Here is a 20,837-nt window from a genome sequence, read left to right on the forward strand (position 1 = left end):
ATATTCATACATGTGGAATTTTCTGCGTGGTATTATTTATGGAAAAACAAATATTAAATGCATTAATACCAATCCCTTTGTAAATATATGGTTGTGAGAAGGGCCTTCCAAACAAATTTGATATCAAATAATGGAAATGTTAGTCAGTTTAAAATCTGAAAAACACGGCAATCATTTCAGTGCGTCATATATACACTTAGAAATTGATTAATCACCACCGTACCCATATTCAACCAAAGTAGTTGAATTGTTCATATTTGTACATAGAAGATTTATCAAACAAATTAGTTTGATTCAATGTAAATACCTGCTGTAAACCACTGAATAACTGAAATACTGTTAAAAGTGGCCTGAAACCCAACTCTGACACTCCCGCACCACGTTATACGAACCTTATCTTCATTAACACTTTAGGGATCACGAGTGGCTAAGGAGCAGAGTTGCACGCCAGAAATCCATGACCTTGGGTTCGAATCCCGGTTCGCCCCGATTATGTTTCTAGGTTTGTCAGCACCATGCCCGTGCTTGTGGGTTTCACCGAAGTGGTACACGTCTGAGACCTCTACATCAAACTGATACATTGTGATATACTGTTCAAAGCGGTGTTAAACACACCTCACTCACTCACTCATTAACACTTAAAGTAAAGGACATAATCGATTCCACTCTCCCTATATTTTTCATATTCGACCAAACCTGGCATATATCAACACAGCACTTCGCCTTGCTATTGGTCTACATAATAGTTGCAAACATAGCGTCATTCGACGAGGCGACCTTAGCGATACGGCTGTCAAATCTATGTTAAGAGTATAGTACATGTAGTTACGATTGTTATAGTTCTGAGGTCGCTATTGAACGGTCCCAAGTATGAAAAGTTAAAAGAGCCTCTCACGTTGGTTCAATAACGCCTGTGTTTCTGTGATAACAGGCGATTACATAGCAAAGCAGTGGAGTTAATTATGTCCGATGCCATGTGTTATGATTTGCTAAAAACAGAATTTAGCATTTAGGGACCGGTCATTTATTACGGATGGGATGGGTCAGAGGATTTTGACGCAGTAATATACTGGAAATAACGACCCTCCCCTGATGCTTATACTATATTTTGGATGACCCTCTCCATGTCTTTGTACATAATTATCATGACCCTCCCTAAAAAAACAGAGTTTGGGATGAACCTCCCCTAGACACTGTCATACTTTGGGTTGACCCTCAGCTGAATCCCTCTGACACGACCTCGTGGGGTTTATTCTCATCCAGCTCAAAATCGTTCCACAGCGCCTCAAAGTAATGTGCACATGTAACTAAGCGGTCATTGTGCATTTCGAAAGCCAATTTAGCTACAGTCTATATCAGAGAACACATCATAAAGAAAACATTACCACTAAACTTGTGTAATATGCTTTATTTATCATTTTTAAAAACAAAACGACCGGAACTTCATTTATAGGAAATAAGTTTCCATGATCACAGATACTGATATACATCACCTTATATGTTTTTAATGTGAATTTCACACGGTATATAAGGTTTTACCCTTGGTCACATGACTGCAAAACTGACGTTCATAAGTCCATGAACGACACATTTTGACGTTCATACGTTTTTCACGGGATTGTATTCTTGAAAATTCGGATACACTGCCGGACTACTTCCACATTCCTGGGGAAACCCCTGCGAATGCCATGCTTGGGTAAATACAGAAGCGTTGTTGAGACCTAAAGGCTTGTAATCTTGAACTTTTTGCATCCGAACTATGAACTCGACCCATGTCTACACTGACAAGTGACAATCTACAGCAAACTACAAATTTACCTCAGTATCTTTTTGCCATCGCCCTTCAATGATTGGCCAATTGATCAATGGTGATCATGACTAACACTTGTAATCGCCATAGTTGACATGTAATTTTGGAGTTGCAAAAAAGTGAAAGTCAATTCTCAAACGTATCTGTCGCATGTTACCCTGTATCTCACAAATTACTCAAGTATTACAACAGGAGATCCCCCCCCCCCCCCCCCGGCAACATATTCTGCCTTGTACATGTTCATGGTCAAGTTTTCTTTACTTCGTGTGCCATACCTGTGTATCGTGTGTTTGTTTGTTGTTAGTCCAGCTTTATGTCTGGACCAGACAGATCAGTGATTGATATCATGAGCATCGATCCACGCAAGCAATTGGGATACGATGCCATGCATCAACCAAGTCAGCGAGCCTGGGCAGCTGATCACGTTACTCGACTCTTACGACAAGCATGGGTTTGCTCAAAACCTATTCTAACCCGGATCTTCACGGGTACATACATACCTGTGCATAGCTTAGTTCAAGGTGAACACAGTAATGACGAAATAATTATATACTTCCAAAGTGAACACAAGCTCAAGGTGAACAGAATAATAACTAAATAAAGATATACCTCCAAATTGAACACAGGTTCGAGACAGACTATAACCCCTCAGCCCGAATCCCCCTGAATTTCAGTTTTAAGCTGGATGAGAACAACCCGCCCGTGGAACCTTTTACATTATAAAGGCACACAAGTGGATAAAAAAATCCCTCGTCGATTAACACGGATAAAAGCAATTACGAAATGACGATCAATAACGGTTAATGTGATTGGAGTACTACTTTGGCTCTGTTATTTGATAAACAGCTAAGCATGTTGAAATGCCTGACCTGTAGATATTCAACGACTCTACTTAATTACTTTTGTTTCAATAACCTGGTACCTCGTGACTGCCAAGCATCAGTTACCAGTAAACTATATACAATGGTCATCTGAACTTATTAAAAGATGGGGGGCGGTCGGGTAGCCTGGTGGTTAAAGCGTTCGCTCGTCACGCTGAACACCCGGGTTCGATTCCCGACATGGGTACAATGTGTGAAGCCCATTACTGGTGTCCCCCGCCGTGATATTGCTGGAATATTGCTAAAAGCGGCGTAAAACCATACTCACTCACTCACTCACTATTAAAAGATGGTCATCATTTGTTTTGTTTGTTTGTTGTTTAACGCCGCATTCAGCAATATTCAAGCTTTAGGACGGCGGTCTCTAAATAATCGAGTCTGGGCCAGACAATCCAGTGATTGACACCATGAGCATCGATCCACGCAATTGGGATCAATGACATTGCATCAACCAGCGAGCCTGACCACCCGATCCCGTCAGTCGCCTCTTACGACAAGCATAGTCGCTTTTTAAAGCAAGCCTGGGTTGCTGAAGATATATTCACCCCGGATCTTCACGGGTCAGATGTTCATCAAGTCTCAAATAATGGTTTGAAAGTAACATGTTTCTGATGACGTCACAATGGAAATCTTGGTACAGGTCAACTCAGTACAGCATGTTGTTTTATTAAACATACATGTACATAAAACATACATTTTTTCGGTTATAAATAATTGTTACGACTCACCCCGTTATCTATAGTTCATGTAAAATGACATCATTCACAAAATATCGTTACTGGAATGATATTTATCCTTGAGATTTATTAATGTTATCCAAGCCATGCCAACCAAAAAGAGAGGTGTTGGCATAGAATCCCTGGGGAACATTAATAATGCATAGTTTGCTGTTCTCCAGTTGTTACAGTAGCTGATAGTTTAGACCAGTGAGTGAGTGAGTGAGTGAGTGAGTTATGGTTTATAGTCACATCGGCAATATTTCAGCCATATCGTGACTAAATCAAGTTATATAGTCATGAAACACAAAACTGAACTAAAAACCTGTCGACAGAGGACAGTACAATAACTAGAGTATCACAGATTTTAGTTAAAACTAGTTTGAGAGTATGTAAAAAGATCAATGGTACAATTCAACAACACAATATAAAAACGGGTTATAGATCACCAGCAACCAAAGTTCGGCCACCACACTAGGGACCGAGGGAACTTAGTTTAGACCAGGTGACATACATTCTCTGTGACTAGATATTTTCTTTATCTATTCAGGACGTGTAACATAGCAATACGTGTAACAGAGGCATAGCAATACGGCTAAATACTGGAACTAATTATATATTTAAAATTATTAAAATTAAAATAAAGTAAGCTCTTGGCGAATTTGAAGTCGAATTATGTTCACAATACATATTATAAAATACGTAGAACTACATGTATGCTACAAACAGTATTAACCCTTGATAATCACGTGTTTGTTACAAAACATTATTTTAACAGAAATGATTATTTTCCTATTTTCCCTTGTAACAATGTTCTCGTGATTTTTGCAGGTGAACAATTCACATGCAAGTTGTTTGATTAAGGTTACAACATTCAAGGCCTCAGCAGTGAAGCTTTCGAAAAGCTTTATGGTAGACATGTGGAGGACATTTCCAAATTTGACGCATTATGATCAGTGACAAAAATGATGCAATTCCCTATTTTGACATGCACCATATGTTCCCGTGTTTTTTCAGGTGAACAAATGACTTGCCTCTGCATGTGTTTGTGACGGTTGACACGACTGGGGCAGGATACGCTCACCTTTGAGGGAACACTTGGTATCATTTTTATTTGATTATGATTCATGAATACATGCTCATGATATTGTCGGAATCGTACAATCGACTCTGCTTTATGCAGAGATATCAATTGGTTATGGAAAGGGTTTTGTCGTTGTAATTACTTACAAGATACTTACACCACACCTTTTCGGAAACACCTTGTATGATCATGTTACGTGTCGACTTCGAAATTGAAAAAGTTAACCCAGAAATCTATACGTAAAAGAAACCAACAAACAACAAATAATGTGTATAATACAATTAACTAGGTAAACAAAACGAAACAAATTACTGCACATCAATTATCGTGACACTACACAATGGAACGGAAGTGCAAAATTCAATAGCAGTATAAAACATAATAGCAGTGGCAATAGCATAAATGTCAGCCATAACAATATTCACCTTGCAGCAACAGTGGTCAGGCTTCCACAAAAGGCCTCAACTGGATATCCAGGGTGAAAACAATGATCCGCTGGTCTTGATGTAATGTGAGATGAGAGACTCATTTCCCTGTCAACTACATTTAGTCCTCATACCTTCTAGATGGTTCAATACCATGCTTGATTAGTATAGCTGTTCTAGAAGATTCCAGACTACATTTGACCCCAAACGCATTTGAATATAGTAACTTCCACACCACTACATTAGATAGCACTACCTCCCTTACAACTAACCATAGTCAAAACACAATGATGTGCTTCTCACCAGTAACAATGCAATGCAATTACAACATTGTATAACAAGAAATTACACTGCCATATATCAGTAACTTTTTCATAGTGATTCATAAATACATGCTATGATATGATCTGAATTGTATAATAAAATTCCGATCATAATGGGAATGTTTTTTGTCGCTTTTATTGACACTAGGTCTATTGATTACCTGTCACTTCAGACATTTACGACATACTCAATGCCATTCAGATGAAGATACATTATTCATGTTGAAACTGGCGTGACCGTCCCACTGAGGATTAGAAGTGGAACGATATTCTCAAGAGCATTTAACGTGTAATGTGTTCTACTTACGCACTTAACATTCCACTGTTAGGATGGCTCGTTCTTTGCTGGTGTTGGTAATGCTGCTCTGTGTCAGTACTGAGGGTAAGTGCAATCTTTCCATGACTTTCCACCATCTTCCCATGTTTTAAACATCAGGATATTCTAACACAGCTAATTCAATTCGTAATAACATCAAATGCAGATGCAACACTGCAACCCTCAACGTAGGAATAACCAGGATTGTCATGTAACTGTAACCCTGAATGTCGCTGTAAGCCATGACGTTGATGTAACTCTTAACATTTCCCGTGCCATGTGGTCCTAAGTGTAGCTGTAACTAGGGTGTTTTGTAACAATTGTGTAGCAGCAACATGAATGTAACCAGCGTGTCTATGTAAACATTTTCAGAATTTTACAGCGTCCCTGTAACCGAAGTGTTTCTGTAACCCAGGTTGTTCTGTAATTCTGAGTGGATGTGTAACCTTGATTATAGCTGTAACCAACTGGTTGCTGAAACCAAAGCTGTTCTGTCACTCTGAGTGTATCTGTAACCTTGATTATAGCTGTGACCAAATGGTTGCTGTAAATGCTGTAACCCTGAGTGTAAATGTCACCAAATGTGTGGTCAAACGTAATTGTGTTTCCTCTAGCGTAGGGGCGGCAAGGTAGCCTTGTGGCTAAAGTGTTCGCTCATCGAAAGGTGAGAGAGTGAGTGAGTGAGTGAGTTTGGTTTTACGCCGCTTTTAGCAATATTTCAGCAATATCACGTCGGGGGACACCAGAAATGGGCTTCACACATTGTACCCATGTCGGGATTCGAACCCGGGTCTTCGGCGTGACGAGCGAACGCTTTAACCACCAGGCTACCCGACCGCCCCGCTCATCAAAGGGTACAAAGTATGACACAAACTGCAGATGTCCTTCGCCGTGAATTTGCTGGAATAGTTGTATAAGCCGTTTAAAACCATACTCCCTGACTGGTGTAGCGTTATTGTGGTGAAGATGTAGAGCAAAACGAAACATATTGTGTTATTTTGTTACAGTGACCCCATACACGTCAGCGGACATAAAGAATTTAGTAAAAACTATATTTGCTGATTACGATGTTCTTGTTAGACCTATCTACAACCAAAGTATTCCGACGAAAATAAATGTGGTCTTCTGGATGAAACAACTGGAGTTTTTGGTAAGATATAGACACAGCAATGGTTAACTATAGCATTACCAATAAATCTATGGAGTACTTCAAATTGTTAATCTACATGTATTCATACTTGTTCATATGTCGAATGAAAAGGAAGAGAATTGGAGTATCATTGATTTATACGATTTGATGTATGATGTGAACACAGTAAAAATGGTCATAAGAACATTGGACTTCGTCATAAGCATGTTTTACTGTATTCACAGCATATATCGATTTGGACTGTTGGAATCTGTACGTTACATCTGCAGTTCGTTTTGGTGCGCTGGTTTTGATTTCCCCAAACAAGGGGACCGACCATTTGATTTTTTTATTAAGACTAGATATTTTTTCAGATACAGTTGCAAAAACAGATATCTTTTAAATTAAAAATATGGACCTAGTTAAAAAAAAAAATACCATCACACAACAATGTATTATTTGTGACGACAAATTATTTTTGTTTCAACAATCTGAAGCATAATTATTTTTTTCAAGCATGCCTCCCCCTGCCACCGAATATCAAATGGTCGGTCACTAAATGCAAAGTTTTGAAATTAAATATATGTGTTTTGGTATGCCGTAAGAATACAACATATACATAATACATAGAGCAGTCGCGAATTTTGAAATGGTTCGTGATGTCCGTGATGTATTGTAGGTGTAAGTTCAACCTGTATGTGACACTATCTGTTTTAGGACATGAAGAAACAGGCTATGAAGTCTTTGGGCCATTTTAGCATCGTAAGTAATTAAGGCTATGTGGAACATTCAGCTTTACATAAAATCCTAATTATTACTGAATTTATTTATTATACGTTATTTTAATGATCTAAGTCACAATGTCATCGACCCGGCAAGTTCCGGGTTAGAATAGGTCTTCAGTAACCAATGCTTGCCGCAAAAGGTGACTATGCTCGTCGTAAAAGGCCGTCTGAATTTTTGTTTTTTATTTGTGTCTTCAGCAACCCTTGCTTGTTGTTAGAGGCGACTAATAGTCCGGTAATTAAAGGTTTATTTTTCATGAAGGTTCAACAAAATTGACGGAAAAGGTTTTTTAACACATTTCACTGCCTTGATAGGTCTACTTTAAAAAAAAAAATAGTTTACCAAAATTTGACTTGGGGAAACACCCAAAATAGGTCAAATCCAAGATGGCCGCCATCAATATAAACGAAAATCGAAAAAGTAAAAAAAAAAGAATCAATCAAAATCTAAACATGGATGATGACTCTATTTATAATCAACTTCATAAGATTAAGACAGGGGAATATATATTTAACAATTTTAAAGTGAAATCTTACACAGAAATAAATTACGGCTGCCCGAAATGTGAAAAAAATGCAATTGTTCCATATCGGACTACAAAATACTTAACACGGGCTTATAAAGAGGGAATAACCCTGCAATACTACAGTTTACAAGTCAAACTTACTATCAATTTAAATGTCTAAAGTTCAAGACAGTCTTTATATTCACACTCATATTCTGGACATGAAGCGACGATTATTCAGTAATGTCAGAGAAGTCATGACTCGGTCCATTTGAAAATGTCATCCCTTTGCATTGTCCACATGCTGAGGTACATTGTAGACAAATTTTTTCTGCATGAGCATGTGTTTTCATTACACTTTCCAGTGCAATTGTATCTGATTATTTTCAACAGAAATTTTGAGTGACAGCTTGGTGCCTTGTGATTGGTTTCAATATAGTGCCCTTGTTGCTCTTGTGAAACGTCCAGCCCCATTCCGTCGCATCCATATTGTTGCCTAGCCAGGTCTGCACTTGGAGTCAGACTCGTTGGCTGGGCAATCTGGCAGCATCTGATGTCGGTGGAAGGTGTCGAAGGGGTAGGTAATTTGAGCTTGATACATACCTTCTCAGTGAATTTTGTCACACGTTCAGAATTCAAATCCAAGCCAGGCATACAGCCGCAGAGGATTGCAAGTGCCTGATTACCAGCCTGCTCGATTTCTGCATGGTTTCCACCTGTCACTATGAAAACCTTTGAATATTCCTGAGACCATCTCTATGCCATACGGCCTCAATGTTGTGTCGGTGCCTGACAATGCATGTACAAAGAGCAAAGAATGGCTGAGATTAGGATCAAGGATCATCTGTAGGATGAAGATGTCAGTTATCTTTGTACTTGTCTGAAGAAAGATGGCTTCATGGTATCGGGTCTGAAGTGATATTGCAACAGGATGAGAAGGTCGGTGTCATTCCCTACCACTACCACAGGCTGTGTTTGAGCCAATGTACAGGCAGACATTGAAATGTCATTGTCAGCATCTCCGGATGAGTGTTTAATCTGAAAACCCACCTTTTTCGATTTTTGACCCCAACAGAGTGATGAATTTCTGTTTGTTTCTTTCATTTGCCAAAAGGGCTTTTTCTTCATTTTCAGAATCAAGTCTGGTGTGAAATCCACATCCACTCCAATCTCACTTCCAGTTCTTCTCTGATGGGTCTCATGCTTGGTAAAAAAACACCACAATAACCATCAAACACGATCGATAAGAGCATTGCAGAAGTGGTTCCTCAAGAAATGAGCCTGCACAGCTTGTGACACAGATTTGCCGGACAACATCTGATCTGTACTACCCTCTGAATATACTTGAGTGATGATCTCCTTTAACCCAGATCCAGCCATCAGATTCCCAACTGTACCCACAAAACTCATCTAAGTATGGAATCCCCCCCAAAACCAGGGCTATTTGATGCAAGGGGCTCTCAGCTGGCCGTGTTTCGATGATCATGTATGCAATTCACCAAAGTTGCTGGTCGATTGTAATAACCGGTGTGATTCCATGTCGTCTGGCATATTTGGAAATATACTCCAGCGTTGATCTGACACAGGATTCGTCACTTGGTGTCACGTTGATAATCAACAAGAATATCTCAGAGCTCTTCCTGGGGTATGGAATGTCAGAATGGAGCAACTGCATGCAACCGGAACACAGTGGTCAACACACACAGAAGTGGCGCACTCCACAAATTATCTAGTTTGCTATTCTTTTCATCAAGACAGAAGTCACCAATTGGTGAATAGATAATGTTCGCCAGCACTGCCTTTGGATTTCTTTGTGAGAATGGTTTGACACTGTTGATTTTTTTAACATCATCCAAGTCCACCTTAACTCTTGGTACCCTCCGTCTCACCATCTCGCCCATGGCATGGATTGAGCCAGTCTCATCAAACCTTTTGCTGGCATGATCTATATAACCAGCCTGGTATTGCACGAATGTATCTGCAATGTCTCTGATTAGGTGAACACCATGAGTGGTCACCGAGAATTTTCTAAATTTACGAGGAGCTGAAACCGAGTTGGCTTATCATATCCACTAATTTACGATGACCATATATGTGTTATAGTGTGATACTTTGTCAAACTTGTCGAGGAGGCAGAAATGATGGGGACATTTCGAATGCATTATTGCCTGACCCAATGACGCAGCTCAGCTCTTGATGATAGCTTGAAGGAGGATGCGTAATGCACGTGGGAGGTAATCAAGATTGGTGTCAATCAATGCCATCTGCTCATTGTCGAGATACACATCAACATGTTGCGACATGGTCTCTACCTGCGTATGAATGTATCCTCCTCCAACTTTAATCAAACTGTCCATGTCGGATTTGTCCACCTTTGCAACATTTTCATATGCCGTAAGAGATGCAATGTTAGGTTGTTGCCTGATAAGTTATGAATACCTTGTTCCCATAGTGATTCATGACTTCCCTTTTCAGCTGAGATGTAGTGTGTAGTTGATCATCACTCAGTGCACTTATTGACTTCATAATGTGATTCAAATTGTCCAAAGGAATCGTTTCATCATCATTCTCTTCCAAGTAATAAATGGCAATCTCAAATGCTGTCATCTAGGACATACACTTCAGTCGACCAAGTCTCCGTTTCTTTGGTGGAGCCTCCCCATGTTCAATATAAGCTGCAGGTATACTTGTCCCTCTCTCTCTTATCACAAGCATGGTGATGGATAGCTTCTTCAGCTGGTAGATTGTATATGGGCACAATACTTGACTGTACCATCTTGGTCCAATCATCTTGCCTGTTGACACAGTATGTTGCAGACATATGTTGAGTAACTGAAGAGCCATCGCACGGCTGAAGTACACTTCTATATGGATGTTTGTACAAGTACCACATAGAAAACAGTGAGTTTTAAAATTTAAGGCTTAAACATATGATCAAAAGGTTTCAGCTACTTTGATTGCCTTTGGATTTTTATGCATACTTCGACACTGTCTGTGTACCAACAGGCTACAGTTGTATATGATGTCTGGTGCATCGAATTTACAGCAGCATTTTGCTGTCAACTTCACATAATACTGGGGTTTGTCCAGGTTAACTGATTCCATACATAGCAAACAAGTCGCCATCTGCGATCTACATAGGACACCTTCAGTTGAGAATAGTCACCTGCGAATAGTAACAGTTGATAGAAATATGGTTGACATGTGTCCAGATACAAATGTTGCTTTTCCGATTATAGCAAATGATTTTTGTGCTAAATGTCTTGATTATATCTTCTGAATTAACATTTAATAAAGTTTCTGAGAAGCTAATACCATTTGAGAAAAATAACTGCTTCCCGGAGTTTGGATTATCTCCCTTGATTTTCCTTTAAACAAATGTTGATGTTAATTTTAAGGCTCTGTTTCAAATTTTATATTTATATTTGTTCATATTTTCATCAACTATATTGGGCCAATCAACTATATATTATACAAGTTTTCATTTTAGCTATAAAAGAAAAATAGCTTATACATACCTTTATGTTCTTGCGGTCTATCTTTAAAACATTGTATGCTCGGCCGCCATTTTGAAGAAGGGAATACTTTGGGTTTTTCAATTATATTTGTTTCTAACTTGATTATTTATGTGAAGACAATAAACTGCATGACTTTATATGCAAAACGTCAACATTATAATAAATTGGTTCATGTTCTGCAAGAATTACTGATATTAACAATTTTATGTACTTTTCCTCATTTTGAAGCATTATTTTAAATTTCTATGTGAATTTTCCTTTCAAAATTGTTAAATATACATTCCTTTGCATTTATCCTGGCAAGCTATTATAGATAGACTCATCATAAATGTTTTTATTGTTATTGGTTCCACGTTTATGACTATTATTACTTTTGTTGGCGGCCATCTTGGATTTGACCTATTTTCGGATGGTTCCCCATGTCCGATTTTGGTAAACTATTTTTTATTTTAATGTATAGGTGCCAAGGCACCAAAATCCAGCAATAAACCTTTTCCGTCAATTTTGTTGAACCTGGACCTTTTAATTACTGGACTATAACGGAATTTCATTGCCTGACTCGGTGATTTGGCTGATGCATGTCATCGTATCCCAATTTTTTCGATCGATGCTCATGATGTCAATCACTGGATTGTCTGGTCCAGATTCGATTATTTACAGACCGCCGTCAAATAGCTGGAATATTGCTGAGTACGGCGTTAAACAAGAAACAAACAAACAAACAAACAAACACAATGTCATCACAATGCTGAATGCGAACACTGTTGTGTTCATACTGATTTTGAAGTCACAAATGACATTTAATACTAAACAAAATGATATAATTCTTTTGGCGTTATGATTTACATTGAAAATCCGTTTTAGTTTGTGTCAAATACTCGGTTACGTCGATGTTACTTAAGAGATACCAGAACATCAGAAACCGAAATTAATACAATTTCCAAGAAATGAAGGTACACAACTAAAAAATGAAATGCATTTATTTAAAATGATTTGTAAGTGATTCAGACATGGCTGTCATTATCAACATATAATTTCACAATGCGCAAAGTATTGGTTTCCATTACCATCCGAAAACACCGTGTTTGGAGCACAAAGCAAAACATGAAATCTTAAAGAAACATGAATGTCATACAAATCTCACACAACGTTTGATACACGTCCTACTAGTAGCATTCAGCTACAAGAGCCTCGATTTCCGAAGGAGCAATGGACATTCCTAGACTTACAACGCCATTGACCATTTGGAGGCTGGACAAAAGAAGGTTTCACGACTTTCGCACAGTTACCTGCCTGGTTCTGGAAGACCATGGAGGCCCTGGACCGCCCCATCTGCTTATGTCTCTTGCGTAAACCGCTTCTTAAGGCCCACCTCTACCACTTCTGTAGTTCCAGGTCTGTGTAGAATAACCGACCAAATCGTCAGGAACCGTTTTAGGTGAGCAGGAATTAGAGCTCGCAGCCCATTACGTGTCATCAACGTCACCTTCAGTGGTGCCGAAACAATCATGAACGTTCTCGCCAGGAATGGAGGACTGTTGTTTTCATCGATGAATCGAAATTTCACCAAGACATCCAGATGGCAGTTCAGGTACACATAAAACGTAATGAACGTTTGACGCCAAAGTGATGTTCAACAGTTAGACACGTTTGCCGGTGGCAGTGTTATATCTCATGACCATGTCTTCACCAGAAGAACAGAGCTTGTGCATGTCTCAGGCAACTCAACAGCCGTTCGGTACTGCAGCGAGATCATTCAGCCACACACCATTCACTCATATACAAACGTAAAGTAGTCTTCAACATGAAAATGCCTGACCGCAAAACCGATTTCCTTGAACAGAACACATTCCTGTTCGTCGCCGCACTTCCAGATCACCAGATCTTAACCCATTTGAACATGCATGGAGCGAACTTGATAGGCGTGATCTGTATTTTAGACCTTATGAACCTAAATTCTTATATGTGATTTATCTCATGTAGTTTATGATATCTTCATATTTGTGTCTTAATCACAGAATTGGACTGACGAGTTTCTGCAATGGAACCCCGCTGACCACAATGGACTGAAATACATCACTGTCCCCGAAAATAGGATCTGGAAGCCAGATTATGTCATAAACAACGAGTAAGTTATTCATATTGAAATGCTCTCTGTGGACTAAACAAAATATTCACACAAGAAATTATTTATATACATCAAGTCCAGGTCAGAGCAATTAACGAGAGTGATTATTGCTAAACGCCGCACCAGCAATTAGCAGCTGTTAATGTTTACTACCTTTGAACTATTATGTGTTGTATTGTACACGTTATTTTCGAGAGGAAAGTGTCTAGCTCGTTGTGTAAACATCGCATCCAAAGGTGGGAGAGATATGACAATCGGTATTAGGAGAATAGGTACAGATAATCGATTGGGAGAATATGCGGGAAATACCAAACTCAACCCACTTGTTCTAAAAATTGACGTTTCCGACATTGCCGACAAGGGATTCTATTCAGGGAGTCATCATTATCAAAATTAAGGTAACTATTTTAAAAGCTTGTAATTTTGATCAACATCCTTAAAGAAGCTATACACAATGTTAATATAAGAAATAAACGAGTTGCGCCTCTCATGGTTTATTCTCCCTGAAGTGTTTTATTGTACGTAAGCAACTGCCACTCGTCGCTTATTTCTTTAATAGACGCCTGCATGTATATAAAGCTGTTCAAACCCTTTGGGATCCTTAATAAGAACAGGCTCCTAGCAACCAATGATGCTGGTAAGAGGGGACTTACCCGATTGCGCGTAATCTAAATCACTGGATTGTCTGGTCCAGACACTAATATTTACACGCCTTTGTCATATTGGAATATTTCTAAATGCACACTTGCACTCCTCTTTGATCTGACAATTTTGAAGCTTGCTAAGTTGTTTACAAACAAAGCCGAAACAAACATCGATGGATATGAAGATGGAAAAAACAAAGTTGGACCCGAAAAAAACCGCGAATATTATTCTAAATGCCAGATAAGTCCACATGGTCCCCTAATATGGCAGCCTAAATTTGTTGCTGGTGATATGAAGCCTGTTTTATATAATGTGTAGTGAGATCCTTTTAAATTGAAATCTGCGATAGTCTAGTTATTTTACTGTCGACTGTTATACATGGTTATATATGGTCTAAATGTGTTTTATTATCAATATATAACTTTTTATAGTCACGATTTGGCTGAAATACTGCTGATTTGACTTTAACCCATTGCCAATAATGTCTGTTTGGCAATGAAACATTGCATTTGTAATATCGTAAACGCGGGGTGCGTTGCAAAGCGCCAATCGCTTGCAAGCGATGTACAGCGATTCGCATTACAACAGTGCGCTAACTTTGAGCCGCTTGCAAGCGAAACAATCGCTGGCTGAGGTCGCTTCGTTCTCAAACTAAAATGGCGGCTCACTTTGACAGCGGAACAAGAAATTCTTGACTGGATCAACGAGGAAATGAGCAAAGGCAGCGAAGACCCAGCCTGCTTTACATCAGCCTGCTTTACATCTTCAAAGTAGTCATAAATTCCATCAGCTCGTCATCGAGCCTCTTCTATTACGTTCTTCATTACGTCAAGGCAACCAAGCGCTAGTTGCGCCGCCATTTTGGAAGAGTGGGCAAGCGCTTCGAACTGTTGCAGACACCAGGATGAGCGATTAATTTGCTTTCTCTGAGCGATTCGTGGCTTGCAACGCGCCCGCGGTTTCTCAAATATAAACACTTCTTAAACATACACTTACTCATTCGTATGCATGGGTGTGTAATCGTAAAACGCATACAGTGGCTGTATATAGCTGGAATATTTCTAAAAGTGTTGTTAACAGACAGATGAACGACAGGGAATATTTAGTCTCGACTATCTGCCAAAATATTCCATTGGGTCATTGAAATTCATTGTTCACATGATTGATATGAATTACTAAATCACCGACAACAGCCTCAAAACAAAAGATTGCGCTGTATATGCTCAAGCAGTTTAACCGCGTAACATTTCACTGTAGAATATGTCAAGCATTGGAACCGTGTACCACAGCAACTTCATAATGACGTCACATCCCTGATGTGACGCAAAAGATATGTCGTCAAAGTCGTAAAAGAAAACATTGTAGTAACAGCAACATTCCATTTTGTAACCTATAATTGTAAATATAACTATTTAAAAATGCCTACCGACAATTACTATAAAAGAAGTACTATTCTATAAATATTAGCCTCTAAGGTGATGCGACCGCCAAATCGGCTGTTTTAATCAGTCTTATGTTGAATGTGTTGATCTCTCATTCCATTTCTGAGTATTATTTATTGTGATTTGATAACCTCTGATTGACCAATCAGAATAGTGATATTTCAATATTCATGGTAGAATTGACATGACAGAGCATAGGCTATTTGTCAAGAGCAACTATTTATAGTTAGGTCACAATACCAAGGAACCAAGAAGGCGTACGGTATCTCTGCTACCTGAAAGTAAACTCCAGTGCAAACACTCGCTCACAATATTAAGACTTAGGACTAAGGAAAGGTGTTTTGTGTACGTTTTCATTTAACGTCTATACGATATTCTTCATTGCAGCATCACATCCAAAAGGAAAATGGGAGATGGCAGCAGCTTAGTTGTCATTGAGTCCAATGGTCGTGTATTATGGGAGCCTGGATTCATTGCTACAACTGTCTGTGGCGTTGACATCAAATACTTCCCCTTTGACATACAGAAGTGCCCTGTGAATATTACATCATGGATGACATCCAACATCAGCCAACGTAGCTACTCAACCAGAGGCATTTCTTTCGATTCGTTCACAGAAAACGGAGAGTTTGAAATAAAGGACTTTTGGGTTCAACACACTCTCTTTCCAATGACTTACATCAAAAATGAAATGCTGGAGGGATTAGCGTTTTTCGTCGTCCTGAAGCGGAGAACAACCTTCTACTGGCTGTGTCTGGTGTCACCAGTACTGGCGTTCCCCTTGCTGAGTCCCCTGAGTTTCCTGGTTCCTGCAGACAGTGGGGAGAAGACGACCTTGGCCATCACGTCGCTACTGTCAATCTTTGTGTTCATGTCGTCCATCTATGAGACGTTGCCAAAGCTTTCTAATCATGTATCCTTGTTCGGTAAGGCTGTATGGCTTATATCCTTCCTTGTGATTTAATTTTTACGAGCCTCCGTGATGATCCAAGTTAGAGTGAGTGAGTCTGGTTTAACGCCGCTTTTAACAGTATTCCAGTCATATCACGGCGTGTCAGCTTAATGTGGGAGGAAAGCCCGAAGTGATGCAGGTCTCAGATCCGAGTTAGAATTGGACGTCAGTAACCCATGCTTGTCGTAAAGGGCGACTAACGGGATCGGGTGGTCAGGTTGGCTGACTTGGTTGATGCATGTCATCGTATCCCAATCGCGTAGATAATGATGACACTCACTAAATTGTCTGGTCCAGACTCGTTTATTTACGGACAACCGTCAAATAGCTAGAATATTGCTAAGTGTGGTATTGAACAACAACAAAACATTTTACGAACATAATAAATATCAGCTGAAACGTGACATTGTTTGATCTACAGTAAGGGATAACCTTCATTTTTGCAACGCTAGTTTTTCTTAAGATATCTTCAACTCCACTATCGGGACCGCACGTTTTGCCTGGGCTTAAAAACGGAAATATAAGCCCATAGGCTGGCTTATATTAAATTGAAAAAGTGATTGATCTCCCATACCGGATATGTTTCAACATGTATTGAAGCACGCTTCTATATGGCCAATTTTTACTATTACTGCACCTCAAGTGCTGTTACAAGTTTAACAAGACATATTGAACCCCCCTGACGTAGGTGATATTCTGTATACTCAAAATGGCATTTTAAACGCATATGAAAGACACGCATATCTGCGATATATGTTTGTTGTTATTTTTTGTGACAGCTGTAATTTCAATTTTGAACGTATTCTTCACTAATTGAAAAAGCAACTCATGTCTTATGTTGAAGTGTTGCTCTTTCATTCCATTTGGGAGGATTGTTTCATTACACAGGATGTTCATTCTTCCTTTCATGTTTTGTCCTTTTTATTTTTAAGCCCTGGGCTTACATTTGGATAAATGTTACATAAATAAATTAGGCCAAAAGTGCTTAAAACGTGCAGTCCCGGTATAAATATTGCCGACACTCGACAAGGCCAATCAACCCTTTACCGATATAGAAGAAAAATAAAATCTGTCTTGAACATGTTTTAACCTAGGATCTGTATAAAGCACAAATAATAATATTAGTTTGAGTTGGTAAATTGTCAAAGCATGTGTAGATTCTAAAACAAAGTACACATTCAACTTGTGATTTGGTCGATTTTATAGAACTGTATTTGCATTTGAGATCTTAACTTTTCCAATTATGTTTCAGTGTTACTGACCTCTGTTCAAGTCTTCGTCAGTCTGCTAACGGTGGTCTGCAACGTAATCATATTGTGTCTACACAGGCTTACCTCCCGCCATAAAATTCCCAAGTGGCTAAACATAATTGTCCAGCGTGACAAACCAACATTTACTTACTTAAATTGTGAGGACACCGCTCCGGAAACAAGGAAGATTAGTGATAGTGCTGACACGACATGGGCGATGGTTGCAGCATTCCTTGGCAAAATATGTTTAGGGTTCTCATTAGTTTGTACCACTATGATCACCATTGTGTTTGGAGCGTTAATGATCTACCACTGAACTACCGCCCAATGGCATTGTCGTTTCCATCGCTTGAACTTTCTGGTGACAGGAGCCAATCTGACTGTGGCCGACTGTTTCAATAAGACTTTCTTCTATCATGTTGAAGTATGGGCATTTGAATTTTTCGGTGGCAACCAGTTTTTACGCAACTAGTTGTTAGGTTGTATTACATGGTTTTGTGACGGATTACAGAATGGTGTCACATTTTATATTGTGTTATTTTTTTAGCACAGACAAGGATGCTCTCATTTGAAAACGTCAAGAGCTCTTTGTCACATTTGCAATTGTGGGGGTATTGCATTTTTATGTACCGTTCTACAACGATACATTCACGATGTAATTCATATGTAAATGTAGAGCACTGTCTGGATGTTTTATTGGCTTGTTTAACTTGTACTTTAAATTTGTCTCTAATGTAATGCGCTAGGTTGTGAAAAGTCATCTGTATAAATCAGATTGAGACTTAAGAGAGGGCCCATGAAGATTCGGTTTTGTGTTGATCTTTTGCAACTAATGCTTGTCATTAGTGGCGACTAGCGGGATCGAGTGGTCATGCTCGCTGTATTGGTCCATGCGTTGATCGATGCTCATGAAGGCATATTGGTGAGCGCGGCGTTAAGGAACAAACAAACAAACAAACAAACAAACAGAAGAAGGCGTGGTCCCAGTAGGATTTCACTTTCGTCGCATGGATATTTCCATGACACAAAACCGTTCTAACGGAATAAGAAAAACACAAAGGTATTTGATTTAATCAGGTCGGGAAAATACGTAGATGTGTGCCCCTTACGTGTGTATATTATTTTGTATTTAGTATAGGATACCAAAGGGAAATATGTAGCTAAATGAACTAAGATCTCACTTTGAGGGACGGTAGAGTAGCCTTATGGTTAATGCGTTCGCTCGTCACGCCGGGTTCGATTGCCCACATGGGTACAAGTCCATTGTGTGAAGCCCATTCCTGGTGATAGGAAAGCGGCGTTAAACAATACACTCTCACTCTTACTTTGAACTATTAAAACATCCCTATAGAGCTGAAGAGTTGCCATAGAGACGTACACTTTTAACACATCCAATCCTGCTGTAGACTTTGTTGTGAAATGTTCCTCGCACCGTGTAATGACACCTGCTGTAGCTCTTTGATGGGTTTATGAGGGTTTTTTTCTAGTTCAATAACTATCCACATTCCGAAATAGACTACATTAAAAGAAAATTTTAAAATATCCAAGACAACACACAGAGCTGGTTAGCGGCTTCGTTGACATGGAAATATTGAACACGTGCCTTTGTTGGTCAATAATTACAGAATGATCAATAATGTATGTGCGGTTTACCTCAACGTGAGATGTTCTGACACCACTGTCTCTCCACATGGTGAAAAGCATTGCCATAGCACCTTTTAACTTTCGGCACCGAAATACACCAGATCAGTTGGTACAATGGGCACTGTTTAAACCGGAAAAAAATGTTTTCTAAGTCAGTCTATTGTTAAAAGGACGTACGTCATGAATTGCGAAAAGACGAGCCTCTGTGACGTCATGTGCTGATGACCTCATCTTGAATTACTTGCAACAATGCATATTTATGATTTCATATTGGTAAAATATTGCTAAAAGCTGCGTAAAACGAAACTCACTTACACACTCATCGCTTTCCTCCCACGTCAAGCTGACACACCGTGATATAAATTGAATAGTGTTCAAATCGGCGTTTTCGTTATGTATGGTAGTCAGAATTTCTGTAAGCAAAATCGAGACAAGGGAATTTGGCCAAGGAGTTTAACACCTAAGCTTCGGGGATTGGTCAAATAGCCACTACCCTTCCACCGATTTACCCACCTGTGCTAGAAATAAAGACGACCAGTGTTAAGCGCCTCATCTCTTTCATATTTTGATCTACACCTAATGATTCAAAGTGAGAAAGAATCTCCATAAGATTGAATGACAAGCAGGATGAGATCAACGTTCCCGTTGTGTCGAGCAATTTTCCAGCAGCTTCAGCCTTTGGTGTTTACATTTCACAACTTTTGAGGAACAATCGAGTATGCTCTTTCAACGAAAAGTTCAAAAACCATCAAACGACTCTTGCACAAAAGTTTTTTGTTCAGGGTTACAACATTCAAAGCCTTAGTATAGGTTTCAAAAGGTTTAATGTTAGACATGTGGAACACATTGCCAAATTTCAATCCTACTCAGAAACGATTACTGTTGTAAGAACGCATTCTCTTGGGGGCAACGTTGTATTATTGATAAGTGTCTGCCAATCCTGGCTAGTGGACGGCTGCCATTGTCATAATTCAATATAATTGACGTATGAGCCTCGCGATATAATTGAAATACTGTTCCAAGCGGCATTAAACCAACGAAAATGAGCCTCGCCTCAGTCAACCAAGGGATTCTTTCTCTTACATCAGTCAGCCATCATCAATTTCATTTAGTTGGTTTATTCAGTACAACCCACGTACAACAATCATTGAAAACATCACACAGTAATAGATAGTGATATCACAACATTTTTCTTATAGCAAGAGCTTCTAACACATATTTAGCACCGTTAATACGTAAACACTTTTGCCTAACAGCCAACAAATGACTGTATTTGATTACGT

The 20,837-nt window shown here is 39.2% G+C and overlaps 1 protein-coding gene across 2 annotated transcripts; it reads left to right on the plus strand.

Moving 5' to 3' along the window:
- Positions 1-5,569: 5,569 nt before the first annotated feature.
- On the plus strand, positions 5,570-18,580 carry LOC139450125 (neuronal acetylcholine receptor subunit beta-4-like). Of its 2 annotated transcripts, XM_071231780.1 has the most exons (6): positions 5,570-5,621; positions 6,563-6,705; positions 7,402-7,446; positions 13,512-13,621; positions 16,096-16,634; positions 17,913-18,580. In XM_071231780.1, exons 1-6 carry the CDS (start codon positions 5,570-5,572, stop codon positions 18,224-18,226), a joined length of 1,203 nt encoding a protein of 400 aa, XP_071087881.1. In that variant the 3' UTR covers positions 18,227-18,580. The 2 variants fall into 2 exon arrangements, with proteins under 2 accessions (XP_071087881.1, XP_071087891.1); XM_071231790.1 differs by lacking the exon at positions 6,563-6,705 and having other exon boundaries at positions 5,573-5,621.
- The last annotated feature ends 2,257 nt before the right edge of the window (positions 18,581-20,837 follow it).

This window comes from Haliotis cracherodii, unplaced genomic scaffold (assembly GCF_022045235.1).
Source record: "Haliotis cracherodii isolate W230 unplaced genomic scaffold, xgHalCrac1.p SCAF_10, whole genome shotgun sequence".
Classification (NCBI taxonomy): Eukaryota; Metazoa; Mollusca; class Gastropoda; order Lepetellida; family Haliotidae; genus Haliotis; species Haliotis cracherodii.